Below are 26,888 nucleotides of genomic sequence, written 5' to 3'. Positions count from 1 at the left end.
TCTCTCTCTCTCTCTCTCTCTCTGTCTCTCTGTCTCTCTCTCTCTGTGCCGAGCTCCAGTCTTCTTCCTGGAGAAGTTCACTGCACAGAGTTGCCGTGAAGCACAGACCCACCGGCTGGATTCTCTGACATCTCTGCCCAGCTTTCTCGTTTGCAGCTGGCTTAAGGCACTGAAAGGGTTTCCCGACTCAGCGATCTCCGATGGCAAACCGAGTGCTCCATGCGTTGGAATTCCTCGGAGTGAGCACTTGTTTCCTGGCTATGGCACAGGTAGGGATTCCTCTGCTCCATCCAATCTCCAAAGGTTTGCTTGCGGGAAATCTCCTTGCCTATCTAGGGGGAAGAAAGGGGGGAAACCCCCCACAATGTTGGCATTTTTAATTGCCGAGATTGTGTCGCATCATGCCTTCGCGCGTAAAACAGAAGAAGGGCATTTGTTCCTTCCTTTCAAAAGCAGACCAAAGGTATGTTTGATCTCTGAAATGTTTGGGAGTCTTGTGCATGACAGAGGTTAGTCACTGTTCCCCAGATGTATTTGCACATTGCAAAATATTTCTTTGCATCGTTTGGGTGGCATGTTAACTGAATTCGTCAAGCTCCGTTCCAAACAATCTCTCTAGTCTGGGCCATCTTCTAAATGGAAATCAGTTTTCAAGGGAGCCCTGTTTCCCCTTAATTTCAATAAGCTATCTATCTAAATTTCAGGGGTGTCCATTTAAAAAAAAAATCCTGCTTTGCAAAATAAATAGATATGAGAGTATCAGTCTATGTCTTCAGGCTAGGATGTGAAAAAATGCAGCAATAAACCTGAAATTCCGCATTTCGTAGCAATGAATCTCAAAGCAGTATTTTGAACTATATATGTGGATGAATTATGTTTTTGGTTCCCTTGTCCTGACCAGGGCTGATTCTGCACTTACTTAGTTTATTCCATTGTGAATCCTGCTGAATTCAGATCAATTTGAACTCGGGTCCTCCTCTATTCCTTCCTCCCCCATTGAAACAGAAAAGTGTTCTGCATGTGATTAGGGAAGCTCAGAAGGGGGGGGGAGCCAAACACAGCAGGAGCCTCTTTCTTTTCTTGAAGATGGGGGGAGACGATTGGAGACAGCACAGGAGGGGGAATAAATCTAAGAGGCAAATCTCTGCTGAGAGAAGTTAGGGCTACTGGAGTTTCTGCCAAGACAAATTAGGGCTTCCCCTTTAAGGGAAGCCTTGCAGCCTGCGAACGAGGAAGCCTTTGAACTGATACCCTGGCCAATCAGGGCTTTTCTACAGCATTGGAGGCTCGGCAGCAAGTTATTTCGGGGAAAGCAGACAGCTGCACGCTTACTCATGCCGATTTTTCAAATATCGAGGGTTATATCCACTCCAGGATATTGCGGGGGGAAGGTAGGGTCACTCTGGATCAATCATGCTTGTTGAAGAGGGAAAATTTAAATCGGCCAAAATCAAAATGGAAATTGCATTCAGTGTAGATGACAGGGATTGAATTGACCTGGGATTGGAATAAAAGCTCCGTGCAGATTCAGCCCAGGTTAACCCAAGCATTGCACCCGCACTTGCCATCGAAGACTTCATAAAACCCTTTTCATACGTGACATTTGCAGGCAGTTGACCTCAGAAATGGCAATACCGAGTGGGGTGAACCATTCGAGGTTGAGCAGGCTGGTGCAGCGACCCTCATGCTATCATGTCGAGTTCCTCTATGTCAGCGGTTCTCGACCTGGGGGTCAGGACCACTTTGGGAGTCGAATGACCCTTTCAAAGGGGTCGCAGCAGGGTGAGCAGCTTGGTGGGGAGGCGCTATTGTTGCCACTCCTTCTGCAGGCAAAAAAGAGCGAGATAGGCATGGTGGGACAAGAGGCAGAACTGAACTGAGAAACTCCGGGGAAAAAACAATTTATATACAATCGTGAACCATGGATCTTCACGCCATTGGTCAGTTTCGGTTTGATTTCTGTGAAAGAATACTTGCATCGTTTTATGGTTGGGGGTCACCACAACATGAGAAATTATATTAAAGGGTCGTGGCATTAGGAAGGTTGAGAACCACTGCTGTATGTGGAAGTGTTGTGGGGACTTGCATTGTTATAATTGTTTGTTGTTGTTCTTGTTGACGATCGTTCCCCGAGCTTTGTGAAGCTGGGACATAGACCTACACACCTGAACTATGTGGCCTTGCTTGCCACAAAGCTGGCACTGGGCATCCCAGAAACAACAAGTCATCCGTGGAAGCAGCCAATTGCAGCTGGCACAGTGGCTGGCAGATGGCTTGCTTGGGTTGCGATGGTCGGGGTGCAAGGATTGAGGCTTTTTGACTTCTGCTGTCTTGCTATCCTCATTCACAACATCTTCTGAGAAGACAGGTCCTGGCTTGGATCTGGTTGCCCTGGTGGCTCTGGCTTGTCGCATCACCTTGGGGTTGGTGGCAGCAGCTTCCACCATGACGGCCTCATCAAGGGCTTGCTTGAATGACAGCTTGCGTTGAGAAAATAGGCAGCGTTGAGGATGCTCATCCCGTAGGCCCCAGACAAGTTGATCTCGGAGCATGATTTCTAAATTTGATAATTTACCACCATTGTACTCTGCTGGAACCCCACAAAACCTTAAACAAGGGAAGCGCGCCTGGCCTCAACTAGGGCCAGGGCCTTTTCGGTCCTGGCCCCTACCTGGTGGAATGAGCTCCCAAAGGAGCTGCGGGTCCTGCAGGAGCTTTCGGCCTGCAAAACAGAGCTCTTCTACCATGTCTATGATTGAGGCTGGCTCAACAAGAAAGGTCTGTTTAGCCCCCCTTCCAGGATACTATGTGTATGGTGGCTATAGTTTCATCTGCCCCAACTTCACACATCCCTTATGAGTTAAGTATTGGGAAAAGGTTTTTATACTTTTTTTCTGCCGTTCTTCTCTTTTATATTATGATCATCGGATTGTGATGTTTTTATGTCTTGGGTTTTAATGGGGTTTTATCCAAACTATCCAAAGAAGAATCCAGGATATTGATCTCCAGATAATTTATGCTGGTGCAGGGGGACCGTGCTCCCCATGAGCTTTTGGTCTATCCTATACCCCAAACACTATGGCACACTATTTTTCCAACTTTATAATACCTTCAAACCGCAGAGCGTTTATGTTAGCCAGACTAAACGTATTTCCTTCTGCAATGGTTGAAGGCAGGTATAGGAGAATTCCGCACAATGAAAGAATTTGCAGGTATTGCCATACAGAACCAGACTCAGTTTGCCGTATCATTCTGCGATGTGAGTTGTATAACAACAAACGTTCTGACTTGATCTCCCCACTTCTACCCTCCCCTAATGTCTCAGATGGCAGGGCTCTTGAATTGCTGCTTATCGATAATTGCTCCGAGACCGCTGAATGGGTGGCCAAGTTTTTATCTATAGTAATGTCCCACAGGGTAAAGAAGTAAATGTCACTGGCTTCATCTTTTTGTATTTGTCACTCCCTTGCCTTTTGTAACTTCCCTCACAGTTTTTTAGACTTTTATTACAGAACTGATTTGAATCTTGTTTTATATTGTGAATACCATTAAAGGTTTTGTATTGTATTGTATTGGGGCTTTAGTCAAACTGACGTAACCTGTATGAGCCATTGGGAATGGTGGGTAATAAATCAAAGTACAACAACAACAACAACAACAACAACAACAACAACAACAACAACTGGCTCTGGTGCTACAGGCTCCACAAATCATTCATTCCTGCCCATAATAGAAGTTCAAGGTGGGAAATGGGGTGCTGAATCCTTCAGCCCTGTCATGGGATTCCTAGAAACATCAGGGTGGGCAATCTTGCAGAAAACATGTTGGACAACTAGATACATCCCAAGGAAAGCCGATTGGCACAAGGAGATAGATCTGTGCTAAACCAGCTAACATACTGCCAGAGCTACTGGAGCCAGAGATGTAGGACTACATGGCAGGCAAGGTTTAAAACCATAAAAGAAGCCATGTTGGATCAAGCCAATGGCCCATCCAATCTACCACTCTATGTCACACAGTGGCCCAAACCCAGAGGCCATCAGGAGGTCCACCAGCACGTCAGAACTCCAGAAGCCCTCCCAATGGACCCCCACAAGAGCAGATTACCACCTTTTGAGAACTGTCCATTTATACTCCCGCTCTGTTTCTTGTTAATTAACCAGTTTTTAATCCACAAGAGGACTTGCCCTCTCATCCGATGACTGCTGAGTTTACTCAGAAGCCTTTGCCGAGGAACTTTATCAAAAGATTTCTGGATGTCTAGGGAAGCAACATCTATCGGGTCACCCTTGTCCACCCGTTTCTTCACTCCCTCAAAAAACTCTAAAAAGTTTGTGAGTTTCCCTTACAACAGGGGTGGCCAAACTGTTGTCTCCTGACTACAATTCCCATGAGCCCCTCTGCTGGCAGTTTGGCCATCCCTGCCTTACAGAATCCATGCTGATTCTTCCTCAATAGCTTTTGTTCATTAGTGTGGCTACTAATTCTATGTTTAGGGAATATATGTTGTTGGGTGAAGCTACTTAATTTGCATCCTGGGAAAGGAGAACTTTCCTTCTCACTGAGGGACTGTGACTGGATCAGCTTTACCCGGGAACATCGCTTCTGAGACTCTGAATACAGGACCTTTGGTTTGGGAAGGGAAAGGAGTTTGGGGCTGGGGGGGTATTTTCCCTGTTGTATTAAATACTTACTTGGCCAAGGTGTGTGAGGGGAGGGGGGCTTTAAAAAAGCAGGCTCTAAACCTTGAAACTTGCCCTGATTTCCAACACCTGGGTTAGGTTAAGGGCATTTCCGCACATTAGTAAAAATAGTGTAAAGCCGCGGAATGGCAAAGCATGACATTATATCACGCCAACCAATCTCCTTCATATTCTGCCGCAGTGTAAAGGTACTGCGATACACACTAATTTTTATATCTAAAAAACATAATTCTCTGTTGCAATGCCTATGCACAGAATCATAGATGCATAGTGCTTTTGAATGCCACTTATGGGATCACGAGTAGACTTGTGCACGAAGGGCCCAATTTGGCTTCGGCATCCATGGAATTCAATGGTGCCATAGACTATAATGGGAATGACGACTCTCCACTGGATATACGGGAGGGGTGGGGGCACCTTCTTCGGGAGCCCCTCGATGTGGACCCCTTGGACCAATCATTTTGAAATTTGGAGGGGAATCAGGGAAGAGCCTCCCGGAGCTACCCTGAACGTTTGAAGGCTGTACCTAAAACCCCACCCCCATTCTTGTCCCTGGGAACAAGGGAGAGGGAGATGAGAGTGAAGGTGGAATGCTGCAGATGACTTTAGCACGTTTGAGCCTCCATACCTTCCTTCTCTTGGTTGCCTGCTGGTTGCTCTTCAGTCGCTAGCTCTTTTTAGGGTGGTGAACCCCTAGTTCACAACTGAGTTCTTTGCGAACACTTGGATAGATGCCACCTGGACCAGGTGATTTGTCAGTTTTTAATTTGTCCATCAGGTGCAAGGTCTCCTCCCTGGTCACCTCAGTCTAGCTCCAGCCTTTTGACATCCCTCCTGAAATCAGTTTGAAGTTATCCCAGTGGTCTCCTTCTTTCATTCCTTCTCTTGGTCTAGTGGTTGGTGCAGCATTGATTATTAGCAAGGTGTAATTGTGAAGACTGGCAGCCTCTAATCTGGAGAGCCGGGTTTGAACTCCCACTCCTCTACATGCAGCCAGATGGATGGCCCTGGGCCAGTCACAGTCCTGTCAGAGCTGTTCCCATAGACCAGTTCTGTCAGAGCGCTCTCAACCCCACCTACCTCACAGGGCCTCTGCTGTGGGGAGAGGAAGGGAAGGCGATAGTCAGCCACTTTGGGGCTCCTTCTGGTAGTAAAATGTGGGGCAAACCCCCCCCCCCTTCCCCAGCTCTCTTGGCTTGAGCTTCTTTCTTCAGCTCTCTGGTTCTCGCCAGAGTTCATTATAAGTCAAAGCGGTCATCGATTTGTTTATTCTATTGTACCGCATGACCACCACATTAAAGCCTCCTTTCTCTACGCACAACACTCTGAGCTACTGCTGACTCCGAGCTAAACTGCCTCTCAATAAAACCGATCTTCATTGTTAGCCGTGATTAGAGGCAACTGCCGCTTAAGGCCTCGGGGCCAAATGAGACGAGATTATGAGAGTTCTATGGAGGAGCTCCCAAACTCTTCTACACCAAGGCAGCTTGGTGTAGCGGTTAGAAGTGCGGACTTCAAATCTGGTGAGCCAGGTTCGATTCTGAGCTCCCCCACATGCAGCCAGCTGGGTGACCTTGGGGTCCCCACAGCACTGAGAAAATTGCTCTGACCGAGCTCTCTCAGCCTCAGGGCTTTCTTGGCCTCACCTCCCTCACAGGGTGTCTGCTGTGGGGAGAGGAAAGGGAAGGCGCCTGTAAGCCGCTTTGAGACTCTTTGGGTAGAGAACAGTGGCATATAAGAACCAACTCCTCCTCTTCTTCAGTAATATCAGGGCTCTCAGCCTCATCTCCCTCACAGGGTGTCTGTTGTGGGGAGAGGAAAGGGAAGGCGACTGTAAACTGATTTGAGACTCCTTCAGGTACAGAAAAGCAGCATATAAGAACCAACGCTTCTTCTTCTTCTTAACATATAATAAATTATATTATATTAAGTTAAATTAGCAATAAATTGTATTTTATTATGTGTTTTTATGTGTGTTGGAATAAATACAGGAACAAATGATTAAACAAACCAACCAATGTGTTAAGTGGCTAGCCACAGGCTAGCTTGGCTAGGAGTTGTGGCCTAGAATTACCTAATTAACACATTTTTCATTGCTTCAAGTGATCATTTCCCTTCTAGTCATAGCTTCTCTGTAGCTTCTCTAAGCTCTTCTTTCCCCATCCGATGAACCAGCACCAAGAGAGGACCCATTTCCCTCAAACGCCATGCCAATCAAAGAACCATCCCTGGGTGGTCATGTCCTCCCTGCAGGAGTGGTTGAAGGATTTGTGGGGCCCATAGCACCAGAGCCAATTTCAGGATTTGCAGGGCCCTAGCAGCGTGCAATTTCAGTGGGTACCCCCCACACTGGAAAGGGGTATCACTTTCTTGCCTTAAAGAAATTCTTAATAACACCCTTCTCTTTGGAATAAGGTGGCTGGATAGAGAGAAACAGAGGGTTTCTCCACTCTTTCATAGGATTCTTGATAAGCAAAGACGAGTCTCTAATCCCAGTTAATGACAATGAGAATGAACTCAAAGCTGTTAATTCCTTTCTTTAAGGCTAGTGCAGAATGCCGACGTCTGCGTTATTTTTAAGGAAAGGGTTTTCGTAGCTTCAGAACCTAGAGCAGTCTGCGCAGTTTGGTTTTTTGGCCCTAGCTATGACTTGCTTTGGGAAGGGAATTGCAAAGCAGTGTCAGAGTCTTCCCCACCTTGCCTGGCCAGATTGATTTCCCCATCCTCGGGGTCAGGGGTGGCTGGGAGAGATCTGTCTCGTTCTTTGTGCCTTCCAGCAAGCTGCTTGGTGACACAAAAGCTGCAGGTCAAGCAAAGGGTATGTTTTTTTCACTCGGCCTGCAGGCTTCTGCAGTGCTGCAGGAAAAGGAGCTCCCTTGGGTAGCTTTGAAAGCATTTCAGAAATAATAACCCCAGACCATTAAAACCAGCAGCTGAAGATGTCCCCGTGCCAGCAGCTAGTTCCCACGTGTATCCGATGTTTTCTGTCTCATTGTCCAGCCTCTTCTGGTTTTAACATTTGATAGATAAAAACAAAAGCCCCACAAACCCACAACTAGTTGTTGTTGTTAGGTGCGAACTCGTGTCCGACCCATCGCGACCCCATGGACAATGATCCTCCAGGCCTTCCTGTCCTCTACCATTCTCCGGAGTCCATTTAAGCTCACACCAACAGCTTCAGTGACTCCATCCAGCCACCTCATTCTCTGTCGTCCCCTTCTTCTTTTGCCCTGAATCGCTCCCAGCATTAGGCTCTTCTGCAGGGAGTCCTTCCTTTTCATGAGGTGGCCAAAGTATTAGAGTTTCATCTTCAGGATCTGGCCTTCTAAAGAGCAGGCAGGGCTGATCTCCTCTAGGACTGACCAGTTTGTTCGCCTTGCAGTCCAAGGGACTTGCAAGAGTCTTCTCCGGCACCAGAGTTCAAAAGCCTCAATTCTTTGACGCTCAGCCTTCCTTATGGTCCAACTTTCGCAGCCATACATTGCAACTGGGAAGACCATAGTCTTGACTAGACGAACTTTTGTTGGCAGGGTGATGTCTCTGCTTTTTAGGATGCTGTCTAGATTTGCCATAGCTTTCCTCCCCAGGAGCAAGCGTCTTTTAATTTCTTTGCTGCAGTCCCCACCTGCATCTTGCATCTTGGAGCCCAGGAAAATAAAATCTGTCACAACCTCCATTTCTTCCCCATCTATTTGCCAGGAATTGAGAGGGCTGGATGCCATGATCTTTGTTTTCTTGATGCTGAGTTTCAAGCCAACTTTTGCACTCTTCTCCTTCACCCGCATCAACAGGCTCTTTAGTTTCTCTTCACTTTCTGCCATTAGAATCGTATCATCTGCATATCTGAGGTTGTTGATATTTCTCCCTGCAATCTTGATCCCAATTTGTGACTCATCTAACACCACCTTTTTCATGATGTGCTCCGCATACAAGTTAAATACGTAAGGCGACAGTAAACAGCCTTGCCGAACTCCTTTCTCAATTTTGAACCAATCAGTGATTCCATGTTCAGTTCTCTCTGTTGCTTCTTGACCTGCATATAAGTTTCTCAAGAGACAGATAAGATGCTCTGGTATTCCCATCTCTTTAAGAACTTGCCACAATTTGTTGTGCTCCGCACAATCAAAGGCTTTAGCATAGTCAATGAAGCAGAAGTAGATGCTTTTCTGGAACTCCCTAGCTTTCTCCATGATCCAGCGTATGTTGACAATTTGATCTCTAGTTCCTCTGCCTCTTCAAAATCCTGCCTGTACTTCTGGAAGTTCCTGGTCCACATATTGCTGGAGCCTAGCTTGTAGGATTTGGAGCATAACTTTGCTAGCATGAGAAATGCGTGCATTGGTGCGGTAGTTTGAACATTCTTTGGCATTGCCCTTCTTTGGGATTGGAATGTAAACTGACCTTCTCTAATCCTGTGGCCACTGTTGAGTTTTCCAAATTTGCTGGCATACTGAGTGTAGCACTTCTATTGAATCGTTTTTTAAATTGTGATTACAACTAGTAATCACAGCCAAATCCCCCCATTCCCTCCATTTCTCCTTCCCTTCCTCTCCCCACAACAGGGCCCTTGTGAGGCAGGTGGGGCTGAGAGAGTTCTGAGAGAAGTGGGACTAGCCCAAGGTCCCCCAGTTGGCCTCCTGTGTCTCAAAGTGGCTGACAATCACCTCCCCTTCCTCTGCAATTGCCTTCCCATTCTCTTTCCACAACAGGCCCCCTGTGAGGTACATGGGCAGAGAGAGCTCTGAGAGAAGTGAGAGTAGCCCAAGGTCACCCAGTTGGCTCAGTGTGGAGAAACGGGGAACTAAACCTGGTTCTCTACAATACAGTCTGCTGTTTGTAAAGACTGCACCACACTAGCTCTTAGGGGAACAAATCTAATTTTCTCAAGTCCAAGAGTGACGCGGCACCAGCAAAAACTGATTTCGTTAGGCAAGAGTTAAGAAGAGAGCCCTGCCAGTTCCACTGTGTCCAAAGCTTTAGATGCTTAGAAATTAGTTCTGTTATTCCAAACAAAAATGTGACTGCTGTGAAATGCAGCCTTATGATTGGGAACTCTCTGCCCAGCTCTTCTTCACCAGCTCTGTTTCTGTTTGGGCTTTCTCTTTGCCAGGTCGATTTGGATTACACCGTTACAACGGAGGATCAAATTTACCTTCTCCTGGAGGCCAGAATTCAGTGTGAGCAGAACATCACAGCCCAGCCCCAAGAAGAAGGAGGTGAGGTATCTGAGGGGCCTCTCCTATTATATGCACACAGACACACACACAATACCTTTTTTGGCACAAAGCAGATTAGCAAAATAAACAGAGATAATCAGGATACATCAATCAGTTTAAGTTTAAAAACTGAAGACAAAAATTCAGCCATAATAAAAGTGACATTGGCATCCTTATCACTCAATAAAAAATAGCAGATCAGGTCTTTCGCATGGTTTCTCCATTTCGATATAAAAGGTATAATATGCCTTCGCTGGACAATAAACAAGGGACAATCCAGTAAGATATGTTGCATGGTGTCAGGAGTGTTTAATTCACAGGGACATAGTCTATTTTTGAAAGGAATCTTGGCAAATCTCCCTTGTAATACTTTGGATGGAAAGGCGTTGAGCCGAGCAAGCAAAAACGCTCTGCCATAAAGGGGATTTGCCAAATTATAGAAATAAGCAGGCATTGTCCCATGCTTCACTTGGAGACCAAGAGCACGTGGAGGGCATGTTGCCGGAACAGTAGGATGGATTTTTTGGAATTCCTGATCAAGGAGCCTTTGTTTAATTTGGCACATAATGGAAGATTCATTCAGAGATAAGATGTAATCGTAGTCAATGCCAATTTGTTGGAGTATAGTCAGGATGGTAGAGAACCATTTAAATTTAGAAGAGTCTCTCAATAAACAGGCCAATAGACTATCTGATCGAACTCTAAAAAGCAGTTTTAGCCAGTATTTGAAGGTAGAAATCCAGGCCTTAGTTTTGAGAAGATTATGGCCAATTTAGAGACATAAAGAGGAGTAAGGGACATAATTTGGACTTCCCAAAATCTGCCGGAAAAAGGCAGACTGTAACCTTTCCAAGTTTTTGTTAAAAGCTGAGATCCACAGAGGGATACTGTATATAATTGGGGGAAGAATTTTTGAGTCAAACACACGACAGGCAGCTGGGACAAACTGATTACCTTTAAGGAAGAAAAAACAGTTTAAATGGGTAGTGGCACAGTTAGCCTGCAAAATAATCCTATTTCTATGTTTGGTCCAGTGCAAATTATGTTGGAAGGTGATTCCTAATTTTTTTAACCATTTGACCTGCTCCATTTGATGACCACCAATACACCAGCTTAAGGGGTACCACTTCTGTGCAAAAGACCACTTTGGTTTTTTCGAAGTTAATCGATAGGTCATTGAGTTGGCAATATTAATAAAAAGCATTCAGATCTGTTCAGACCAATTCTGGAATAGGAAATCAATACGGTGTCATCAGCATATAGAATAAGTGGGATTGGCAGTTTATCTAGTTTGGGGGGATGACCATTTATGAGTCTTTGGGTTTTTGGAAGATTGTGTAAAAAAAGGTTAAATAAATGAGGAACAAGGAGGCAGCCTTGTTTAACTCCTCTCAGGAGTTAGTTAAATGAACCTTTTTAGTAAATTTGACCTGACAGGTATTGTTGGAATGGAGGTTCATTAGGAGTAGTAATAGGCGCAAATCAATATTAAGGTCTTGCAATTTTCTCCATAGTAAACACCTGGGAATAGAATCAAATGCTCCCTTGAGGTCAACAAAAGCTGCGTAGAGTTTCTTCCTACTTGTATGAGCATATTTGTCTGCAAGAGGATTAAGCAGTGGTCTAAAATAGAACAATTTTTAGTAAAGCCAATTTGTTCGGGACCTATTAGGTCATTTGAAGTCACCCAATCTAGTATCTTAAGTTCTAGATCAGGGGTAGTCAAACTGCGGCCCTCCAGATGTCCATGGACTACAATTCCCAGAAGCCCCTGCCAGCGAATGCTGGCAGGGGCTTCTGGGAATTGTAGTCCATGGACATCTGGAGGGCCGCAGTTTGACTACCCCTGTTCTAGATGTTTGGCATACATTTTACTGGCGATAGTTAGAAGGCTAATAGGACGGTAATTTTCTGGAGAGCTAGAACCACCTTTTTTGTAAATAGGCACAATGACTGAGTTAAGCCAGGATTCAGGGAATATTCCCGATTGGTCGATAGCTGTAAAAAGGTCTGCCAGAAGTTGTTTCCACCAGTTAGAGTTTAGTTTAAATAGCTCAGCTGATAGTCCATCGGGGCCTGGAGATTTGCCTAGTTTTAGTTCTTAGATAAGGTTTTCAATTTCATCCAAACTAACAGGTGGCCAGCTAGGAAGAGAATCAGCAGAGGGGAGACTAAGGTGATTATTTTGGATTGGGGAGGCAGCAAAGAGTGTAGAAAAATAATTGCACCATGTTTGGGAAGAGATAAAAGATTTAAATGATCTGTTGCTTTCACCTAAGTAGTTTACAATCGTTTCCCCAAAAGAGCCGCTGTTATTGGATTTAAATGCCGCTAAAAGATGGTCCCATTTCGGCTGATAATAAGAGTGCTTATTAGTGTTTGTTAAAGATTCGTAATGTCTTTTTTGGAGTGTGTAGTTTTCTAACAAAGTGAGCTCTTTGGACAGATGAGCAACCTTTTCTCTGAGGCAATCGTTATCAAACCAAGAGGAAGGTCAAGTTGGAGAGGATCTTAGGGGTAGGGCCTTAAATCTGCAGGCCAAGGCAATTTGGTTAAATGTACTTAAAATCCCAGAAGGGGAGCCAGTTTTAGTAATATCCTTTCTTAGGTTAATCATCTGAGCAGAATTAAGGAAGAGGGTGAGTTCAGTGCCTATTATACTTTTTTTCACCCAGTGTTTCTGAACGGTTTTGAGTTACATGCTATGAAGGTGAGATAGATCAGGTATCCAAATTCCATGTATCATCTGGAGATCTCCCCCTATTTGAACTGATCTCCAGATGAGCAGGATCCGTTCCCCTGAAGAAAATGGCTGCTTTGGAGATGTTGGGATTGCAATCGACAAGGAATTTGGTGAGGTCAGCCTTGAAGGGCTGTTGTTAGGCTGTTTAAGTACTAGTGGCTTGGAGTGGTCACTGGTGAGGCTGCAGGGAATTCTGAGCCATGGGCTCTGGGGAGTCTTTTGTTTAAGGTAGGCTCCCGCCCACTTCCTGCTTCTTCAGGAAGATCTGTGTGACCTTTTCCACATGGAGAATTAGGCCTGGCTGGTGCTCGTCTGTTTGCAGGGCTAATCCCTGCCCAGGTGATGTCAGTGGAAGCCTGGGCAAGGATTAGCCTCGGCCTGGGACTGTCCCAACTCAGGCCCTGATTTGCTCCCTTCCGTGCCACAGGCACCATTGGGGCGTGTGCTGGACTAGACCCATCTGGTGGGGAAGAATCAGGACATCCAGGCCCAGTTCCTCCCCTGACTACAGAGTCCTGGGTGTAAACTGCACGGAGCTTTTATCCCACTCCCAGGTCGATTTAGTCCCTCCCGTCTGCACTGAAATCGATTTCCAGTTTGATTTCCATCGATGGAAATTTTCCATCTGCAACCGTCATGCCTCGACCCACATTCACCGTACCTTTGCCTCGGAATATCAGGGAGCGCTTATTTTCCAGAATATCCACCAATTTGCGCCGGATGCACCAAAGGATCAACGTGTAGATGTCCTCGGCACTTGGATTAATCGGTATTCCTCCCCCCGCTCCTCCCCAATGGTGACGTTACGGAACTGTCTTTTGCTGATTGGTGAACCAACCCCCGCGTTTCCAATGCTGACTGAACGTGTTTATCTCCTGCTGATTGGTCGACTCGCGGAGTTGAAAGAAAGGGGGAATAATTGTTTCACGGGTAAATACACTGTTCAGCTCTGTTTTGAGAGCTTAGATTGTTTGAGACAGCACAGAAATGGAAAAGTGTACAAATACGGTAATAAAAAAAACATATCCAGGCGCACTCTGGTGGGAAGTACGTCAGAACGTCAGGAATAGATTTAAACTAACGTGATGCAGATGATACAAGTATGTTAAAGCTGTTTCGTTTCGGATATAATGTTTGTTGCAGATCACTCATAATGCCCGAGCCCGAATCGGGCGGAGATCGGCAAGAATAAAAGCAGGAAAATCAAGAGATGCAGAATAGGCTCTGGAAGAGGCAAAAAATGCCCCATTTGGCTCAGTGGTGCTACGTGGAATTGCGTTGTGATTCAATCCCACCTTCTTAAAAATGAAAACAAATCCCCTGTGCCACTGTGGACTCAGCACATGGACTCTGTGGGGACAAATACCTGCTGGGTGCACCCTGGTGGGTGAGGCTGAGAGACAGCTGCTTGTCCACCTTCCCTGGGTTCCTCTTTTGGATAACTTTTCTGGGATAGTGAGGGTTGATGTGGGACAAAGAACCACTACCAGAATTCAAATTTAAATATGATCTATTACAAAGAAAATGTTTACAAGCCTTCTTTTAGCTCTTCACAGATTCAAAGCAAGGGAGTCCAAAAGAAATTTGGGGAAAACCTTCAAACCCTCTTTCCCTCTGCTAAACATACCTCACTAGATGTTCGATGCAAGGCAGGTTTCTATAAGATTACTAGATTTAAAGCCCGAAAGGCCTCCGCCCCCGCCGTGGCTGCTTCCCCTCCCGGGCGCCGGCAAGGCCGCCAGCGAGAACATGGCAAGGGAAGTTCTGTGGGCCGCAGGGAAGCCATCCCCGGCCCCCTCCCCTCCGGCGAGCCTGCAGCTTCCCTGTGGCCCGCAGAGCACACCCAGGGCTTCTGCGAGGCGGCGGTGTGCTCTGTGGCCCACGGGGAAGCCATCCCAGCCCCCCCCAGCAAGGCTGAGGCATACCTGGGCACGTGGCCTCCTCACCAGAGGGCCCTTATGGTGGTGCGGGTGATGAGGCCGGCTCCTGGAGGCGGACGCTCCAGGGGCCGGCCCAATCTGGACGTGCCCAGCTTTGCTGGTGCATCCAGATTGGCCTGCTGACCTAGACACCACCCAGACAGGGTGGTGTCCGGGCCCAGATGGAGCCACCCACATGGCCGTTTTAATTTTAAGGTTCTATTGTATATCGATTAGCTCAAAGGCCTGTTGTAGCTCCACATGGAAGCATATGTTCAATAGCCTCCATCTCTAGTCCTGGAAGATCATAGTTTTATTTGTTCCCCCATATCCCACGCAAAAAAGATCTACTGCCTGTACCGAGGGGATTATATCATCTCCCCTTTTCCCCAGCCATACTAAGCAGGTCAGCAGAATCAAATAATCACTTCCACAGGAGCACACAGGGAAGTCCTGACTGTCGCCTGCCTACCCTGTTATGCCTCCCCATCTCTGATAACAGCTAGGAGGTGACCCATCCTTTTGTCTCCTAGATAGTCATTTGAATCTGAAAGCAGGTGAGGATTTGGGCTAATGCCCCCCCCCCTTCTAGAGCAAAATTTCCTCCTCTGAAATTTTCCTAGCACAAAGGCATTTCTTTATAGAGGGAAATAAAACAAATTATGGAAACAAGAGCTTCATAAACTGCGGAATGCCAGTTTAATAAAGCACGTGCACACAAAGGCAGTAGATTAATGGTGAATAGAAATCACCTTTGGGAGGATCATGAGAGCTCAGATTCCCAGAAAACCAGCTAAGAATGGCAAGAACGAGAGAGGCAAAATAAAAGCTCCAGGCAGCATTTCAGAAACGTTGAGAAGAACCACTTCTGACTCATTGATCTAGTGCCTCCTACACATTCCATTTCCACACCATGTCAGATATTTTCTGCTTTACTTCCCGGTTAGACCAACAATATGCAGGAGGCGAGAACATCTCGTGGTTGATTCCTTGGGGATCTTTCTGCAATCTGCTGTTTGTACAAGACAGGTTTATTTTAACAGCACTATATCCCTTCGGGAGTCGGCATAGAATCTGGAGTTTTTCTCCGGTAGAACAAGAAGCCCTGAGAATTGGGGTCCCTAGTTTCAGGTTGGGGGTGAAGCCTTAAGGGAGCTGGGTTTGGGGAGGGAGTTCCCTTTGAGATAAGTCCGGAGAGTGAAGGCTTTTCGGTTTAGAAAAGAAACAACTAAGGGGGGACTTGATAGAGCAGAGGTTCTCAACCTGGGCATCGGGACCCCTTTGGGGGTCGAACGACCCTTTCACAGGGGTTGGGGTAGGGAGAGCAGCTTGGCTGAGGGGACGCCATCTACACAACAGCCTTGCGGGGTAGATCGAGATAGAGCGTTCGTCTGTCTGGAGCAGCGGAAAAGAGCGAGATCGGCACGGAGGAACAAAAGGCAGAACTGAACTGAGATACAATCCTGAACAATGGATCTTCACGCCATTGGTCAGTTTCAGCTTAATTTCTGGGAAAGAACCCCTGCATAATTTTATGGTTCTGGGGGGTGGGGATGGTTTCCCTGCCACCCGGGCGGGACGCGGGGAAGCCCCGGGCTCGCTGGGGAGGGAGGGAGCTGGGGATGGCTTTCCCGTGGCCTGCCAGGAACACCTGCCGCCTCAAAGAGGTGCCGAGTGTACTTGGTGGGCCGCGGGGAGGCCGTGTCCTTGCCAGGGTGGAGGGGGCCAGGGATTGCTTCAAGCGCACCTGGCGCACCAGGGAGAAGCGGCCACAGTGGGGGGGGGGGTCTTTCAAAGCCCATTCTTATGAACGGGTTTTTAAGCTAGTTCTTAGATAAAACGAATACAAACTATGGCATATAAAACATTTAAAAATAATATTCAAATTCCTGATCTTCTGACCGATGAAGCAGAGGTGAGGAATCGGTACAGAAGGTAGTGTTAATTTGCTTCCGTGTCTCCTTTCCGTAGCCTGTTGAACAAAACTTAGCTGTCTGCTTACATACGGTGCTATTCCCTTGCCATAAAAGGAGACTTAGCGTATGTTGTTTGATGCCACCTGCCCCTAGTTCGTAGAGAAAGGGTGGCTAAAAATATTAATATTAATTGTAATCCCAATTCAACACCCAGAGTTGAGCTGATTTAAGTCCATTGCTCAATAGACCAGGGGTAGTCAAACTGCGGCCCTCCAGATGTCCGTGGACTACAATTCCCAGGAGCCCCTGCCAGCATTCGCTGGCAGGGGCTCCTGGGAATTGTAGTCCACAGACATCTGGAGAGCCGCAGTTTGACTACCCCTGCAATAGACGCTAAGGAGATTCCATTGCACTAGGGAAGTGGCTGTGGGTCAGGGTTTTGATGACATCAAAATCCAACAAGTTGTCTTGTAAAGAATTCCTGCTTTAGTGGATTTGAATGAAATGTGCTCCTGGGAATAGTTGAGCAATGGAAGACAGACACCCCGCTAGTCAGGTTCACACTCTTGGGTTAATATAGCAGAAGCTCGCCTATTAAGAGAACCGTAATGCTGAGCGTAGCGAATTAATCTCCCAAGAAGTATATTGCAAAAAGAGGTGAACTTGCATTTATTCAAGGGGCTCAAGTTCACATTCAGGTTGCCGTCGAAAGAAGAGAAAGGCTAGCCTAATCCAGATAGCACTTCCCTTGTCACAAATGGCCAGCAGCAGTATGAAGGCATTCTTTCTACAGGAGAGACCTGCAGAGACGTGTGTCTCCATGTAGAGAGGGGAAGGCCATGTAGAGAGGGGGAGAGGACAATGCATGACACTGGAAATATATGACATGAAAATACAATGATCTGTTCAGTGCTTTGGGAAAGCTAGCACAATTAGTCCAAGATTTCTTCCAGGCAATCTGCTAAAATACTGGTTAGAGGGATGAGGAACTGATGTCAAGCTGGGAATTAAAACTTGCATTTCTGAAGGAGGAAGTGACTTCACAGGAATGGGTGTGGCTTGAGCACAACCCAGAAGGGGCATATGCCAGGGATAGTCAAACTGTGGCCCTCCATATGTCCCTGGACTACAATTCCCATGAGCCCCTACCAGCAAACACTGGCAAGGGCTCATGGGAATTGTAGTCCATGGATATCTGGAGGGCCGCAGTTTGACTATCCCTGCCCTATGCCATCATTTGACGGGGAAGTGACATAACAGGACATGACATCACAGAGTGGCATCACATCCTTTCCAAGAAACACCCCTAAAATCTCCAGAGGAATTGTGCAACCCTGCCCAAAGACTGTTGATGCATTATAAAGTGTTGGAATTGCAGTCGGCAAGTAATTTGGTGAAGTCAGCCTTGAAGGGCTGTTGCTAAGCAGCTTAAACAGCTGAGCTGTACCTGTGTGCAATATTGGATATTTTGTGTATAAAGGAGCAGAATTAATATATAAATTAAGCCTGGTGGAATGAGCTCCTGGAAGAGCTGAGGGCCCTGCCAGAGCTTTCAGCTTTCCGCAGGGCCTGCAAGACAGAACTCTTCTGCCAGGCTTATGGTTGAGGCCAGGGCGGCATCTGGGTGTTTTCATCGGAGGATTCCCCCCTCCATGTTGATTAGATTTGGCCCTCGCTCCTAATATAAGAGAACTGACCCTTGGGCTGAATGGGGGGGGGGAGTGAGGGTTAGAGCTTCTACAAGATTGATATGGCATCTGTCTAATTGTGATAATTTGTAATTGTTTTTATGGGATGTTTTATGGGTTTTATTGTATTAACTGATGTTAGAAACCACCAGATTAATATTGTATGCTTCTGTAAATAATCTTTCCAGTAGAAGAAGAAGAGTTGGTTGTTAGATGCCACTTTTCTCTACAAGGAGGAGTCTCAAAGCGGCTTACAGTCGCCTTCCCATTACTCGCCCCATAACAGACGCCCTGAGAGGTGGGTGAGGCTGAGAGAGTCCTGATATTAGTGAAAAAGAGTTGGTTCTTATATGCCGCTTTTCTCTACCCGAAGGAGTCTCAAAGCGGCTTACAATCGCCTTCCCTTTCCTCCCCCCACAACAGAGACCCTGTGAGGGAGGTGAGGCTCAGAGAGCCCTGATATTAAAGATTATCTCTCTTTTAAACCTCACAGTGCTGTGAGTCTGGATCTGTGCCTCATACACAAAGGTAACTAATAACAGCATACTTCCAAAATGCTCTCTGCTGTATTTCTCTGGAGGAACCTAGGACTGAGTCTGAAAGTCCCAGCAGAACTATTTACATTAATTCATAGTCTACCTTTTTCACTTGAACTCCAGGCAGATTATACAGAATGAATGGAGGGGACATTCAGCAAACAATGCCAGAGGGCTGATTCTGCACTTACTTTGTTTTTTCCATTGTCGAACCTGCTGAATTCAGATTGATTTGAACCCAGGTCTTCCTCCCTCTGAATTGAAACAGGAAGTATTCTGCACTTGATTGGGAAGCTCAGAGCAGGCAGGGGAGTCAAGTGCAGCAGGAGGCTCTTTCTTTCCTGAACGGGGTGGGGGTGGGGTGGGGGTGGGAGAGGATTGGAGACAAAAGAGGAGGGACAAATAAACCCAAGAAGCAAATCTCTGCTGAGAGAAGTGTGGGCTTCTGGAGCACAGTCACTTTAAAACAGGGCAAAAATAATAAGTCTTAGGAGAGAAGTCTTGCAACTGGGAACCAGGAAGTCTTTGAACTGACACCCTGGCCAATCAGGGAAAACTGCTTTGCTACGTCTGACTCTGTTGTCTGCACAGGAAAGCCCCTTGAAATCATTCGGAGTTGCATATTTTGCAGAAAGAAGGAAAAAAGAGCCATACCAAGACCAAGCAAGAAAATAGAAAGAAAAACAATTGGTGTTCGTAGGGAAATAATCTTTAATATTTGCCAGTCACTTGGATATTTACCAAAGGGAAAGTGACATTCTACTGAGAATCTGAAGTTATATATTCCTTTGGGATGTCACAAGTTTTAAAAATTCTTTCCCTATAAGCACAATTTTTTTTTTAGTTACCGTAGGTTGTAGGAAGCCGGAAAGTGGGGACTTTCTTGACCTATATCTACATGTGCCAGCCTCCAGGTGGAACTTGGGGATCCCAAGCTGATCTCCAGAGATCTCCAGCGACCAACTGGCAACCCTAGGGTGTTCAGCCTCTGGCAGTACACCCATCCTTTAGCCCAGGGGTAGTCAAACTGCAGCCCTCCAGATGTCCATGGACTGCAGTTCCCATGAGCCCCTGCCAGCAATCGCTTCCCATAAAAGCAATTGCCGGCAGGGGCTCATGGGAATTGTAGTCCATGGACATCTGGAGGGCCGCAGTTTGACTACCCCTGCTTTAGCTCTTTAACTGGTACGAAGCGTAAGCACAGTGCTTCGCATAACCAGTGCTCCATACAGAACGATGCTTGCATGGCCGGCATCTTTGCAAGAGACCCTGACGCCCTAGTAGGTGATGGGCTTCACAGGCAATTTTACATTTCTTATGATTTATGGATATGTTCCCGAAGCATATTCCGCTTCAATAGCAAGCCACCAAGGAAATCATCTATGCATACGCTTCTTTTCATCACCAATGAACAAGGGTCCCAGGCCCCCAAACTGAATAAACCATCCCTCGATTGTGACTTATTGTGAAGAAATGCATTTTCTCCGTGAAAGTCTTAGCTGAGCATTTTAACAGCTTTTCCCCGCCCCCTTTTCTCCTCTAGGCAGACCAGGCAGGTAGGGCCCAATTGCTCCTCATCATACAAATGCACATGCGTCTACCTAAAGACAAGGGAATGGTCAAATTCTCCCCTTTCTCTCCCCCTTCCTCCAAGCCAGGAAATAGAGATCTTGAAGACTTTGAAACAGAGATCTGAGAGGCAGCTTGCTGTCGTGGTTAAGAGCAGCAGCCTCTACTCTGGAGAACTGGGTTTGATTGCCCACTCCTCTCCATATAGCCAGCTGGGTGTCCTTGGGCTGGTCACAGTTCTCTTAGGGCTGTTCTCACAGAGCAGTCCTGTTAGAGCTCTCTCAATCCCATCTACCTCACAGGGTGTCTGTTGTGGGGAGAGGAAGAGAAGACTGCTTTGAGATGCCTTCAGGTAGTGAATAGCAAGGTACAAAACAACAGCTCTACCCTTTGCTGTTTTTTTTAAATATTTTAATTGTATTTTAAGAAGAGTGTTTTTTCTACCCCACTTCTCACTATCCAAAGGATTCTCAAAACAGCTTATAATCGCCTTCCCTTCCTATTCCCACAACAGACACCCTGTAAGGTAGGTGAGGCTGGGAGAGCTCTGAGAGAACTGTGGCTGGCCCAAGCTCACCTGGCTGGCTGAATGTGAAGCAGCAGGGAATCAAACTCAGTTCTCCAGATTAGAGGTTGACGCTCTTAACCTCTACACTAAACTGGCTTGCTCTGAATCCCAAAGCTCAAAGGAACAAAAAAAATTATTCTCTCTCCCCAAATTCTGCCCCCTGCAGGCTCCACTCCCAAAAACTCCAGGAATTGGCAACCATAGGAGCAGGTAGAATATGAGTATTTGGTTTCCATGTCAGAGAAAGTGAAAGTCAGTTTATTTGCCATCACAAAATGAATTAAATTAAAACATTGCAAAGCATAATACAAAACAAACAATACAAATTGAAATATACCTACTAATCAATTAGAGCCTCTTGTGGCGCAGAGTGGTAAGGCAGCAGACATGCAGTCTGAAGCTCTGCCCATGAGGCTGGGAGTTTGATCCCAGCAGCTGGCTCAAGGTCGACTCAGCCTTCCATCCTTCCGAGGTCGGTAAAATGAGTACCCAGCTTGCTGGGGGGTAAACGGTAATGACTGGGGAAGGCACTGGCAAACCACCCCGTATTGAGTCTGCCATGAAAATGCCAGAGGGCGTCACCCCAAGGGTCAGACATGACCCGGTGCTTGCACAGGGGATACCTTTACCTTTTTTACTAATCAATTAAAAATATCTTCAGATTGTATATGACAAGCTAAAGATTCTAGATTATCTGCTCTCTTTAGCCCCTCTTTGTCCTGTATTTTCTTAGCTGCAAGGGCAAACAGTGACATTCTGTTGGTAACCAAAGGATTCGTATCCAACAGCAAGAAAGTTGTTTTTTCCTTATCAGATTGACCATTTAAACCAGGGGTAGTCAAACTGCGGCCCTCCAGATGTCCATGGACTACAATTCGCAGAAGGCCCTGCCAGCATTTGTAGTCCATGGACATCTGGAGGGCCGCAGTTTGACTACCCCTGGTTTAAACCATTTAGTAAATTAGCAAGACATTTCTCCCTTGGACGGGTTAAAACGTAGTGTGGGAGGTCCTCCACCACTACAGAGGCATTGATCTTTTGGAGTTTCCTGGAAGCGGCCGGCCAATAAAACTGGCAGCATTGTTTGGAAGTGCAGGGAAGTAAGTATAAGCTGCTTTGAGACTATGGGCTAAAGGTTGAGGGAAATAGGAGACTCTCAAATGATCTAAGTGGAGCTTTTACAATGCAGGATTAATGATCTGTCAATCATAGTATTAGAGATGTACAGCCAGTCCCGGAGTGGATGGTTGTCTACTGAGTTATCAAAGAGGTCATCTGGGATGGAATAATGCGGTAGAATCTTATTTAGAAATCTAGAGCGAATTGGATCTTTGGACGTCAAAAGCCTCTACGATTGTTCGCTGATTGAATTTAAACTTGTTATTTTATATCTCTCCCATGATTTTAAAATAGCCAAGGGTTTCTGAGGGTTCCATGGACAGCAAAAGTCACAAACAAGGAAATACTACATAAAGTCTGAATTTCTGAATTATTATTCCAATGTAGGCTATACATTCAATTCAGGAGAGAACTTATGCCATACCCACAGAATAAGTCCAATTCAGAGATGATCAAAGACACATGAAGGCAAGGGGGTGGCAGGTAACACTAGATGAACAATAAGGATGTGAGTGTCCTGCATAGTGCAGGGGGTTGGACTAGATGACCCATGAGGTCCCTTCCAACTCTATGATTCTATGTTGTCAGATAAACACACAGAAATAACTTCTGTTGTGGCCAGATTTGCTTGGAGGGCGATCAAAACAAGGAAGAGCTGGGTGGATTCAGAGCAACTTAGGTAGAGATAGTCTCAATTGCTTGAGAATGCTTGTGAGTTTTAAAATTATAATGTTGATTCTTAGAGCTGGAATGATATAAATTTTTTACTGTTTTAATTATCAGTGATTCTTTTATGTATTTTGTAATTTGATTACTAGTCTACTACCGTAATAAAGACTGTTTGGTTTGATTTGATTTTACATAAAGCCTGATCTATCACTGGTAGGCAAAATCACGAAACTCCGGCTCATTTAATTTGGTCATATCATGCCATCCAACTCAATGGAGAAAGCAATTCAGCTAGGATTGCTCAGTGGGAAAAGGGAACCAGGCTGACAGAGGACACGGTGGTTGGACGCGATAGGGATGGACACCGGCCAGAACATTGCAGAGCTGAAGCAGGCGGTGCGGGGCTGGAGATTGTGGCCGTGGCTGTGCTATGGGATCACCAAGAGTCGGACGCAAATGAATGGCTGACAACAACAACAAAGTGTACGTGAGCCCTGATAGAAAGGAGACCAGATACAGCTCTCATCGGGGCTGCTGCTGTCCCCTTTGGAAGGACACTTTTGATGACCAATCATTTTTGGCACTCAAAAGTTTGCGTCTTAAATGATCCAGTCGATTGGAGATCTCAGTTTGTTCAGCAGATGGAAGAGCTGAGAAGGAATTAATTCAGTCCTCTTCAATAGTTCAGGGGGAAAGTGTTCAGATTTCTGATTGGTTGTTTGGAACTTGGTGAAAAATGTCCTTTTGGTCTCCTGAGTAGCTTTTGTCAACCATCGACGTTTTAAGTTGTGGGGACTTTGGCAGCAATGGGATGAAAATTGAATTCTCAAATACCTGAACTGGAAAAATCCCTTTTGTACTCAATACGGGGTTCTGGTACAATAAAACGGTAGGGATCCTAGGAGGAGCAAACAAAAGCATAATTCTTGGCACCTGATTTGAATTGTTAAGAGACTTTACTGAAATTAAGAAAAAGAGTTGGTTCTTATATGCCGCTTTTCTCTACTCAAAGTTGTCTCAAAGCAGTTTATAATCTCCCCACAACTGACACCCTGTGAGGTGAGTGAGGCTGAGAGAGCCCTGATATTCCTGCTCGGTCAGAACAGCTTTATCAGTGTTGTGGGGAGCCCAAGGTCACCCAGCTGGCTGCATGTGGGGGAGCGGGGAATCAAACTGGGCTCACCAGATTAAAAGTTGGTGTTCCTAACTACTACACCAAATGGGCTCTCATAATGTTTAACATTACAAGACTCTTCACCAATTTCGGGGCAGAAAACCAGTAGAAAATAAACACAAGATAAAAACAAGGACGCCAGACCCACAGTCCAATTAAAGAGAGGCTCTGGTTCCCAAACTCTTAATCTCTTTTCCTCAGGGCTCTAACAGAAAAGTGGTTCTCTGTCGTTAACTACTGGTAGCAAATTATTTGTATCTAATTAGAAACTTTACTACTTTGATTCAATACAGTTCACCACTCAAGGTAAGAGAAAGCTATTATCAAAATCAAGACTTAAGTAAGACTTGCAATTCCAAAACCCTGGAAACGGGTTTTCTTAGCTATGAGAAAGCAGTCTTCAGACTTCTACACCAGTGGTCCCCAACCACCGGGCCTCAGCCCGGTGCTGGGCCGTGAAGGCCCCGGCACCGGGCTGCAGCTCCTTCACCCCTCCCCTCCCCCCCGCAGTGAGAAACTTCCCAGGCCGCAAGCAACTTGGCCGCCAAAGCGGCCAATTAGCTTGTGGCCTGGCAAGCTTCTTTTTGTGGAAGGGGGGGGGAGAGGGAGGCAGGGCCGCCGGCGTAAGCATGCATACACAGCAGGTCCGCGCATGCGTGTTTGCGGCAGCGCATAGTGCAAATGCGCATGCGTGGACCTGCTGAGCATGCACGAAATCGCCACGCATGTGCATTTGCGCATGCATGGCCGCGCATGCATGGCATGCACAGCCACCAGATTGCCCTCCACCTCCCCCACCGGTCCGCAGCCTTAGAAAGGTTGCAGACCACTGTTCTACACCACCTCTCAAAGATATAGTTGACAGGGTTCTTCTTGGCAGGCAAAAATAAACAAATACAGAAGAACCTACATAGAACAGTAGTATTGACAGGCTAAACTGGTAAATTCTTAAAACTTCTGAAGTAGCTCAGATAGCTCCAAGGGGAAAATTTGTGTAAAATGGAGGAGAATCTGTAAGCAATATTGGTACTCCGTCCCCATCTCGTAATACCTTGTAACTAGATAGTAAAAGTATTGAAACCCAGAATACTCAAGGGTCAGAATACTGAACATGTGAGTTTCTTTCACCATCTTTACCTGCAGCTTCTTCCTGTTTTGTGTCTCTGCAGAAGACCACTGCCTTCCAGAATGGGATGGCCTAATTTGCTGGCCCAGGGGATCTGCAGGGGAAACACTGGCAGTGCCTTGTCCTCCTTACATTTATGACTTCAACCACAAAGGTATTAAACACACACCTTTCATTTCTGTGGTCTGTAGATCTGATAGCATCATTCGGCACCAATATGCAGATACTTAAATCTGTGGAATAGGGCCACATTGATGCTAAGCGGACTTTTCTGCAAACTTGGACGACTACGCAGATTTGCAGGAAAATCTGAACAGTTTTAAAACATTGGGGGTTAAATCCTGCCCTAATTTAAAACAGGTTGTCCACACACACTCAGGAAAGGCACTTACCTGAATAGCTGGTGACGACCCTTGAGAGATGGGCCCGAACTGGCTCATCAACCAAAATTAGGGCCCAACTTATGCTGGCTCAGAGCTTGGGAGCCTCCCCAAACATTTACTGGACTTTTGGCCAGTTTGGTTCAGATATTTGCAGTCATCCGTGTAAACCTAACAGAAGCAGCCCTGCTGAGCTGTTAAGGTTTAAATGGCTGTGATCTATTTCACCCTTTGGCTTTGCTCCACTCCCTTCAAAGGGGGGGAGCAAAACTAAAGGGTCAAAAGGCTCACCGCCATTTAAACATAAGAGCCCCTCACATCCATCACTCAGCTGTTGAGTTTAATGGCTGTTAGACATTTAACTCTTCAATTTTCCTTCCCCTCCCATTGAAGCAGTGGGGAGAAAACCCAAATAGTTAAATGGCTTGTTGTTTAACCCTTCCCAGGCAATCCCAAGCCTCGTTCTCCCAGCAGTGATTCACTATGGCTGGGAGAAAGGGGAAAAGGATGTCCTTTCCTAGACGATCCCCCCCCCCTTTCTCCTGGCTTCAACAAGCTGTGACTGGGAGAAACATGGAAGGGAAACTCCTTCCACGATGGTTCTCTCCCCCTTTTATCCCAGTTGTAGCTAGGAAGACGAGGGAAACTAATTTGCTCCACCTGTTAGGTTCAGGTGGGGCCCATTTGAGTCAGTTCAGTTCAAGGTTCATTCTGTGGGCTGCCCTGAGCCCCAAACAGACCACCCTTTTAAATTTTGTACCCTTCCCTAGTGACCACTACAAGAAGCCACTCTGGGTCCAGCCACCCAATGGAGCCCACTGGAGTCGCCACAGGTCAGTCTAACATGGCTGAGGGTTCCTGGAGGGAGTATAAACCTGGGGCTTTCAGTAGAAGACACCATGAAATCTATTGATTAGAATGGCTGGAAAAAAACTTAATGTAGATCAGGGCATCAGCATTCAGGAAAAGGAGAGTTAACTCACCTCATTCCTCTTTCCCTCAATCAAAAGATATCTCCATAGGCTGCTATTAGTGCCAGGATGTGGGAAAAGTCAAGCAGAAATGTATGTACCATCTTTCTCACTTATGAAGGCAGCCCATGGGCATTTTTAATCAGTTAGGCTAGTGAAAATACTCAGAGAAGAATCATGCCCCTCCCCCTCCAATACCATCTCACTGACTCCCTCCATCCACACTGGAATAGGTTGGTGTTAGAGCCAAAAGACAAGCTCAGGGTTCAAATGTCGGCAACGTATTGTTGCGTGTGGGTCGATCCACATTGGGGTAGTCCACCTGGGCATGGAAACGTTCATGCTATGGATGGGTCTCTAGTGGCGGAACGTTCTTCTCTACATTTTCTTTCTCACAGGACACCGGCAGGAAAGATCCTGTCCTAGCTTCCTCCTCTTTGTGGTTTTCTAATGGCTGAAAACAATTTTTGATCGCGAGAGTTCCACCACGCAAATTCCCACATTTTAGTGGTATAGACACAAGTGTATTATCTAGGGTTCCCAGCTCTGGATTGGAACTACCAGGAGATTTTGGGGGGGAGGTGGAAGAAG

At 46.2% G+C, this 26,888-nt stretch overlaps 1 protein-coding gene across 2 annotated transcripts in view; it reads left to right on the top strand.

Annotated features, from left to right (window-relative positions):
- Nucleotides 1-203: 203 nt before the first annotated feature.
- The window catches only part of PTH2R (parathyroid hormone 2 receptor), a 67,514-nt gene continuing 40,829 nt past the window's right edge, over nt 204-26,888 (top strand). Inside the window, exons 1-3 of one of the 2 annotated variants that reach the window (XM_077318904.1) lie at nt 204-269; nt 9,814-9,919; nt 24,990-25,100. In XM_077318904.1, coding sequence (XP_077175019.1) covers nt 261-269; nt 9,814-9,919; nt 24,990-25,100 — 226 coding nt within the window. In that variant the 5' untranslated portion in view covers nt 204-260. The remainder of the gene's footprint in view (nt 270-9,813; nt 9,920-24,989; nt 25,101-26,888) is intronic. The other variant, XM_077318905.1, reaches the window with a different exon arrangement.

Source organism: Paroedura picta, chromosome 2 (assembly GCF_049243985.1).
Source record: "Paroedura picta isolate Pp20150507F chromosome 2, Ppicta_v3.0, whole genome shotgun sequence".
In the NCBI taxonomy this organism is placed as follows: domain Eukaryota; kingdom Metazoa; phylum Chordata; class Lepidosauria; order Squamata; family Gekkonidae; genus Paroedura; species Paroedura picta.
Note: the sequence above shows the minus strand (reverse complement) of the source record. Positions and strands in the feature narration are given on the sequence as shown.